Source organism: Fulmarus glacialis, unplaced genomic scaffold (assembly GCF_000690835.1).
Source record: "Fulmarus glacialis isolate BGI_N327 unplaced genomic scaffold, ASM69083v1 scaffold45336, whole genome shotgun sequence".
NCBI classification, from domain to species: Eukaryota; Metazoa; Chordata; class Aves; order Procellariiformes; family Procellariidae; genus Fulmarus; species Fulmarus glacialis.
In genome coordinates this window covers 9,321-18,122 of record NW_009219612.1, presented here as the reverse complement: position 1 = coordinate 18,122, position 8,802 = coordinate 9,321, and the positions used below count along the sequence as shown (strand labels likewise).

General features: G+C 38.4%; 1 protein-coding gene across 1 annotated transcript; it reads left to right on the top strand.

Annotated features, from left to right (window-relative positions):
* Positions 1-470: 470 nt before the first annotated feature.
* FAM171A1 (family with sequence similarity 171, member A1) lies at positions 471-6,415 on the top strand (the record flags this gene model as incomplete). The annotated part of the gene is made up of 4 exons (XM_009580436.1): positions 471-587; positions 3,102-3,216; positions 3,869-6,180; positions 6,254-6,415. Coding segments are annotated over 3 exons (1,934 nt in total), but the record flags the coding sequence as incomplete, so codon positions are not given.
* Between the last annotated feature and the right edge of the window lie 2,387 nt (positions 6,416-8,802).

Sequence of the window (8,802 nt, the reverse complement as noted above, 5' to 3'; positions counted from 1 at the left end):
GTTGGCCTTCCCCCTCATCCTTACCCACTTGTCTTCTAGAAGTTGACAGCCAGAGCTGATGGAAAGGTGGTGTGCAGAACTCGCGTGTGGTCTGGGAGATGTGATGTCTCTTGAAATACAGTTTTTAAGTGGGCTGTCTATATATAATCAGCTTCAGGAATATCCTTCTTTAAAAAAGGGGAATCTAATATGACAATAATTATTTTCTTTTAACCCTTTTTGAAGATTTATTATTGTTATTTAATCTTAAATGTTTTTTGTGTACAAAGCTTCCGAGAAGGCCATGGGGATGACTGCTTGCGGGAGCTCTCAAATGCCAGTGACAAAAAGGCACAATCTGCCACTTCACAGCAATGCACACAACCCCTACAGCACCTTGATAGGTTTTGTTACTGCTTGCTTTTCCACTTGTTTGCAGAGGAAGGTGTGAGAGTATCTGTAACACCTTCCTACAACCTTTGCATTTACAGGGACATGGCTGAAGAGTAGTTTGGGCCTTGTACAACAAGAAGGAAATCAGTTGACTTGGACCTACATTGCACCTCAGCTGGGCTACTGGGTTGCAGCTATGTCACCTGCTATCCCAGGTAAGATGGAATTGAATTTTATTGCTACTCGCAGCATTGAGTAATTATCTATTCATATATAATGTTTATATTTTTCAGAATGACCTCGTCTGAGATGCCACAGCTTGATCAATAATGGATTATTAGAAAACAGAAATCTGAAAGTAAAACGCTAAAATCTTTTGGGGATTGCGGGGGGCAACCCTTGTGCTCAAAATCTCTGAGTCATTTCAATGGGAAATTTTTTCAAGTGTTCCTCTGCATAAAGCTTTGATGCATTTATGTCACCACTGTCTGATAGAGCCATTGCTAGAAAATGAGGGGAGTTATAACATCAATGTATTGGTCTTCCAGCAGGTAGAAAAATATGTGCTGTGAAGTTTCTGTACAGAAACTCCCAAAGAAAAGGATTCACCTAAGACCAACATCATCCTGGGTTAGACGTTTACTAATGGATTGATTGACTGTAACTTTTTTTTCTTTTACGGTGAAGATGCCCATTTTGCCCTGACTTATGCTTTGCATCATCTTGGCGACTGATTAATTTACACTGCGAATAACTTGGCGTAGAAGTTCTAGGAAGTGTATTAGCAGAGTGGCATTAGAAGATGAGCTGACTGGTTGCCATCTGCAAGCCTCTTGGCATAATGGTAGAAAATCACTTTGAACTAGGCATTATAAGTACTGCTGTGCCTGTGGAGATTATTAATGTTGCAGCTTGCTCTTCCTTTTTTCTGTCTGTGGCTGCCTCAGATTTCTTAGTATTAGTTCTTCAGCCACCAATAATCAGAGATACCTCTGTGTATAAAAGAGCCAATCAATCAAACAAAAAACTCCTCCTCTTACAGATTTTCTTTATTAGGTTTTCTGGATGAAAACCAAATACAGTAGGAATGAAAACATTCTTGCCTTGGTTGGGCAAGCTAAATAAACTGTATCTAACCAACAAAACAAACCCCAACATGAGGACTCTTTTTAAAGTCTGCTTGTATATGCTATGAAGTTCTTTAATGATATGCAGAGCATTTGAGGGTTTTTGCTGTCTTATACCTTATGCAGGCTTTTTATTTGGGGTGATGTTAAATGAAACTGCTGGAATATTCAGCTGATTCATTGCTGAACAGAGTTTAGAGGTAGGTGCAGATCTGAATAAACTATCATATTGAATTTAATGGAATTTTACAAAATAATTGTACTTTAAGAAAAAGCAACTGCTCTAAGCCAAACATTTCCCAGTACAGCTCTGTCCCAGGCTGCAAGGAAGTTACACTAGTCATAAAATTGTGCCTGTAACTCTAAGGTTAGAAGGCCCGTAACTATAAGAGGAGAAGGCTTATTTGTCCTTGCAGCTTAACTTGTATGGCAGAATTTCTACTTGTATTTTATTTTTCCTTCTTTCTGAGGGCTAGATCTGGGTTCCTAAGACTTTGTTGCAATGGCAACACATTTTAATGAAAAATTCAAGTGATTTATCTCCTCTTCTTTTTGCTTAATGTCCTGAAGCAACAGTATCAATCAATTATGTAAAGGTAGTGGTGGGACAGAATGTACAAATATTTAGATTTCCCAAATGCAATATACTAGATGTTATTTTTAATCAGGTTAATGTCTTTTTGCTTATTTTATCTCCTCATTGAATCTATTTGATTTCTTATCTAAAAAAAATGGACAAAAATGAGCTTTGTATTCCTAGCAGTGGCTCTACAGACCACTCAAGATCCACAGATGAGGCTTTACAAACCTCATGATCTAGAACCTTAATGCTGGCCAAGTTTGCTGTCCTTCACAGCACATGCACATTACTCTGTCAGCTGGTGCTGTACCTTCTTGCCTGCAGATAAAAATTTGGGCCTTTATTTCAAAATCATGGTGAGGATTTTACAAACCAACACGGTTACACATGCATAATTGTGAACAGATCCTGTCCACATGTGTGCATTCTTTTCTGTGTTAGGACATTTACTAAGCATTATTGAAACCTGGAGTTACAACACTGTTTCACTAGTGGCCTGTTTTTTAAAGCTACTGAAAATGTGCTTGGCTTGGCTTGATCTAGACTTAAGAGCACCAGCACATCTTCCAATGAATCCTGTACTGCACTGTATGTACTGTTTAGTGCAAAGCACCACAAATGTTGTTAAAGAGAAGTTGTTGGCCACAGTGCTGGTACATGCAGTACGGTGCTGGAAGATGCTGTGATGGCTTTTCTCCAGTGATGAGAGCTTTGGCGCACTGTGTCGGCATCAGGACCTGGAAGGCAGCATTCACTGATGCATGCTCCCATTGAAACTAACTGCTTTTCCACAGAATGATCTATTTGGACTTGCAGTCATGAAAACCAGCACATGCTTTCTCCACAACTTGCTCCCTTCGCCAGAGGTGGTCTGCTCAATAGGCACCAGGGCTATGAGCGGCAGAGTTGCTCACTTAGCACCCTGATAACAGGGGAAGATGTCCCTCTCTATGTTTAAAGTGTTGTTCCTCTTCCTGTTTGCAGATTGTTACAGGTCTAAATTCTCTTTTCTGGCCTTCCAGGTCCCGTTGTAACACACGACATTACCAGCTATCACACAATGTTTCTTTTGGCAATTTTAGGAGGGATGGCTCTCATACTTCTAGTCTTGCTGTGTCTGCTTTTGTATTATTGCAGGTAAGATTCACCATCCTGCTTACTTAGTTCATGTTGGAAATGTAAGCTTTTTTGTGCTCATGAAATTAAAAGATTTGGTATTGAAAAATTTCTACCTGGAGGGGAAAAAAGGCAAGCAAGCATTTACAGAAGAAAGAAACAGATCAAATTTCATATGTTCCTGGTTACATGAAGCATATACAGTCCCTGCTTTTGGTAGGATGGTAGTTGAATGAATCGCACGCACCTGTACCTGTGTTTTCCTTGTAAGATGTTCTAAAACCTCCTATCGATCATAGGCGTAGGTCCAAGACCTTTGTCATTGTACCTGTTCTGCACTTGCAAGTGATCTTTTTATTAGTCGTATATTAAAATGAATGTTAAACTTTTATCAGCAAGTGTATATTAATGAGTGATTTTCTGTTTGCCTCCTCCAGACATTTGCTCCAATTTGTAATTGGTGCTTGAGATATTTCCCCATTGACATGAGTTATTCTTTAATTTTAGCTTCACTGCTGGGATAAGCTTTTAATTGTTAGGTTATGTAATAAAAGCTCAATTCCCCTAATATTAATCACTGCTTAAAAATCTCCCATTAAGACACACTTGCTGTTCTTGTTTCTGTGTACAACAGTCATAAATGTGTAACTTCTTTTGTTACTGGCTTTTATAGAAGAAAATGTCTAAGACCACGTCAGCATCATAAGAAACTGCAACTTTCCACAGCACTGGACGCTTCTAAGAAGGATCAAGCAACCTCTATGTCCCATATAAATTTAATATTTTCACGTCGCGAGTCAGAATTTCCTGGCGGGCTGTCTGTTGCTAGCAATGGACACACTGAAAACTCAGGTGCAAAGGAATTAATCAGTGCTGTCCACATGGAGATGGTATCACCTAGTGGAGAAGCAGATATGCATACACCTATGCTCAAACACTCATTCAGTACTTCCCAGGAGTTTAGCTCCCGAGAGGAACTGCTGTCTGACAAGGAGAAAGACAAAAGCAGAATTTCCTTGGATGACCTGACTCCCAGCGGGTCTCTAAGAAAAGACTACCACAAATCAGCAGATAGTTTTCCTTTAAAGCCAAGAAAACCTACAGAAACAGCTGAAGGCTATGAGTCCCCTATCAAAGATGAGTATAGGAGAAGTTACAATGCTATGCTGTCTCAGCCTTTATTTGAAAAGCAAGAGAGAGAAATTCAAGTATCTATGAACCATATTGCTACTGGAAGTAAATACAATATTCAGGAACAAATATACCCCACACCTTCAGCCCCTGAAAAAGAGCTGCTGGACTGCAGACCTACTGATTGTATGATGTCTCGTTCAGTTGATCACCTTGAAAGACCTACATCTTTCCCTCGACCAGGTCAGTTAATCTGCTGCAATTCTGTTGACCAAGTCAATGACAGTGTTTACAGAAAAGTTTTGCCTGCATTGGTCATCCCAGGTCATTACATGAAATTACCAGGAGAACACCCTTTTGTTAGCCAGCCACTGGTTGTCCCAGCTGACCAGCAAATTGATATAGAAAGACTTCAGGCTGAGCTTCCTAACCCTCATGCACGGCTTTTTCCACACCCCCCACAACAGCTGCAACCCCAACAGTTAGCATCCCAAGCAATATCTCAGCAACATTTGCAAGATGCAGGTGCAGCTGAGTGGAGTCAACAGAATGCTTCCATGTCTGAATCTATTTCCATTCCTGCCTCACTTAATGATGCATCCCTGGCTCAAATGAATAGCGAAGTGCAGCTTCTTACAGAAAAGGCTTTGATGGAATTAGGAGGTGGAAAGCCATTGCCTCATCCTCGAGCATGGTTTGTTTCTCTAGATGGACGTTCAAATGCTCATGTTAGACATTCATACATCGATCTCCAAAGAGCTGGTAGGAATGGGAGTAACGATGCCAGTTTGGACTCTGGTGTTGACATGAATGAACCAAAATCTGCCCGAAAGGGAAGAGGAGATCATCTGTCTGCGCCACAGAGTCACCCACCAGTGCAAGAGCACCAGCAGAGAGAGCGGAAGGTTTCAGATAGCACAGCTTACACACAACTTGTCTATTTGGATGATATGGACCAAAGTGGTAGCGAGTGTGGAACAGCAGTTTGTAGCCCTGAGGACAATGCTCTACGATGCCTACTTGAAGGCACTAGTAAGAGAAGTGGTGTGCAGCTGCCCAGCCTGCAGGAGGAAACAAGAACTGTGGATACCAAACCAGAGCCATTAACTAGTCCTGAACATGGAACATCAGTTCAAGATGATGAGGAGGATGAGGAGGATGAGGAAGATGACCAAGGTGAAGATAAGAAGAGTCCTTGGCAGAAACGAGAGGAAAGACCACTAATGACTTTCAATCTAAAGTGAGCTATTGTGAAAATCCACCATTCAGTGGAGTATAAAATTGCCAAATATTCTTTCTGTGGAAGTGCTTGATTTTTTTTTTCTTTTTTTTGTTGTGGAGAGAGAAGAGAAAAACAAACTGTGGTGAGCAACATTTGAAAGAACTTAAATGCATTACTGTGTAAATGTTGGAAAAGAATTAAAATCATTCCTCTGATTTAACGGCTGCCTCCAGTGAGATAGCTGAACAAAGAGTGTGATTGTTATTCCATATACTTGATATTGGTCATCCAGGATGTTGAAAATACTGACAAATTTTTTTGGTTGGTTTATGACCTCAATCTCCTTATGAGTGGGAGCTGGTAAAGCTTTTGTTTTGTAGGCCAATTTTATGTTGATAATGCTACTGAAAGTATCTTAAAAACAAGAGTTTGACACATGGTGTCCAAAATTGTGCATTATCTCAATGAAAGGCTATGCATTGCTGCTTTTAGTAATATTTTGCTTATACTATGCTTTTCTTAATTTTACAAGTTGGTTGTAAACATTTTATGTCCTTTATTATAAACTACTCAGCAATTTATTTTAATGTAAAACTGCAGGAAACTTGAGTAGCATCCCTTAGCATTGAAGCCTTTTTATGAAACCAAACTGAACTTTGTGTCGACTAAGATTCCTCCAATTCTGGTCCCATTTACTCAAAGTGCCTTTTTTACAGTAACAATGAACAGTCCCTTCTTTTGCTAACTCCTTTTAATTGACCCATTTGGGATTTTATAAACTTCTGAACTTCTACCTTTTATTTTAAGCTGCATGCCAAGAGTCCCATTTTGTGCTGAGCATTTCTCATTTCAATACAGTGTATTCTGTAGCTATCATGTATCTTGTGGATTCTGTTTAGCCAGGATAGGTTTAGAAGACATTTTAAAGGGCCCAGAGTAGCCAAGAAGATAGTTTCATTGACTGTATATATTGTTAGTTTCCTCTGGAATCATATGAGCTAATCATGCTCATATAAAATGGACTATAGACCGAGCAAGTGGACTGAATGTGTCTAGAAAAATTTTGAAAAAAAAAAAAAAAAAAAAAAATGTACTATCCAAAAGTGCCAGAATGACTCTTCTGTGCTTTCTCCATACAGAGCTGCTTGGTTATCCAAAAATTATAATTGAAAATAAACTGCAAAAAAAATCTCTGTGGATTTTTTCCTCCGATGGTGGTCATCACATTATTTTATATTATTTGATAAGAAAAATACTTCGGTTTCACTTTTTTGCCATGCGTATTTATGCTTGTGTGACTTACTAACACACTTTCTTATGCAGTTCTCATGAACTTCAATCAATACTGAAATTTAGACCCCTTTTCAGAAAAGCATCCTCCCTATCTTGATAAATACGTAACTATTTGCCTAAGTATCGCTGAAGGCTTTGGAAATGAAATCCTGGTGTCACCAAAATTCTCTATAGAGTCACGCTTCCTGTGGGATCAGTTTTCTTTGTGACATTTCTGCGGATACTCACTTATTGCACACTTCTCACTTCTTCATGAATTGGGTTCAAAGAAGGGAAAGTATGTGACTTCCACTCTTGTGGAATCCTTCACATACATTCAGTTTATCATGTTTCATTCAATTATTTTTACGCAGCATTAGCAGCAGTCATGCTTAATAAAGTTAATTATTATGTAATCTCTAAAGTGATTAGAGAAAGTGTTATATAGTTCCTATTTAATTTTTAATAATAAGCCCTGACTCAGATTTATTGCTATTTTTATCAGTAGATTTCAAGGTTTTCTTAGGAGGCCAGTGTTGTAATTTCTGTCTTACTGAATGTCTTACCTGGGAGTCTGGGCTCGAGCCAGGAACTGAATCCCAATTTCCTAGTTCCCAGTCCAGTGCTCCTCTCCATCCACAAAGCCACATCGCCTCTGTTTTGTTTTAATTCATGTTTGGAAGTGGTATATGTCGTAAAAGAAATCTAAAACAATGTTTGTGGAGTGCACTGAATATTGAAATCACCGTATTAGCAGTAAGTTATGTTTTAGTCATCACATGCGTTCCAGGTCCTTTCCTGTTCTGTTTAGGAATTTTGCTACTGACCACATGTGAACTGGCTCTGGGGTCTGCGTTACTTGTCAGTCTGTGCAAGGTCGCTGAACAGAAAAATACTACTTTAAAGGAATAGTATTTATCAGATGTCAGTAAGCGCTGGTAATAGTGTCACTTATTAATCAGAATGCTGCAGAATTCTGGTTAATTTCCACATACTAGAATTATTATGCTATTTAATTTTCAACTTTCTGTTGTCTTAAATCTGTCATTTTCAACAACATTCTTTTTCAGATTCCTTTGCAAAATTTCCATCGTTATTATCTTGTAAAGTGAGATGGTTGCTATTAAATTGCAGTGTTTTGTTTCTTTAATTGTGTTGGTTTTATGTTCAAAACACATAGTTTGATGGTTTGATGATTTGTGGTCCTAATACAACAAATATATTTGAACAAACGCAATGTGGATATTTTGCAAATCTTCTTTAAAATAGCATTTTTTAAATTGCTGTGGTATCACCAGCCATATAGTAGTTTGATTTTGCAGAATATACAGTTTATGAAATGTAATTCTCAGTATATCCAACACATCTGAGCCACATGTTAAATGAAATTGGAACAGAGTAAGACAGATCAGGTTATGGGTTGAGACTGGAGTGTGTCCACTGTACACACTTTGTCTAATCTCAGTCCAGTGACAAGTTCTGTGTTTTAATTTTCAAAAACATACTGAGGAAGATACTTTGGTAAAATATGACGAAATGTTGTTGCTTATGTTTTGCAGTTGCACAGTGAAGCAAGTGCCAATAAAGGTTGTAAAACATAGAGAACAAAGTATAACTTGAATAGGTCTTGGCAGCAGCTTCAATGATCTTAGTCCATGTAGAAGATAACCTAGAAAAGCAGTTGTTTTCTTATTTTTTGATGGCAAGTATTACTGTGGAAAAAATGCAAAAGACGGTAATGACAAAGCTTACAAAAGTAATGAAAATATATTGGACTTAAAAAAATACTAGGAACAGGTCTTCAATTAATCTATCAGCAATCAGGATTTTCAAATGGATAATGAGTGAAAGAGTAAAGATAATTTTTAGATCTTAGGTTTTAATATTATCCGAAGTCCATTTATATCATAGGGCCTGTTGGGAGTCGATACACTCATTAAGAGGTCCATTCACTTCACGGTTTTCCCCAGCTCCCACTTTGT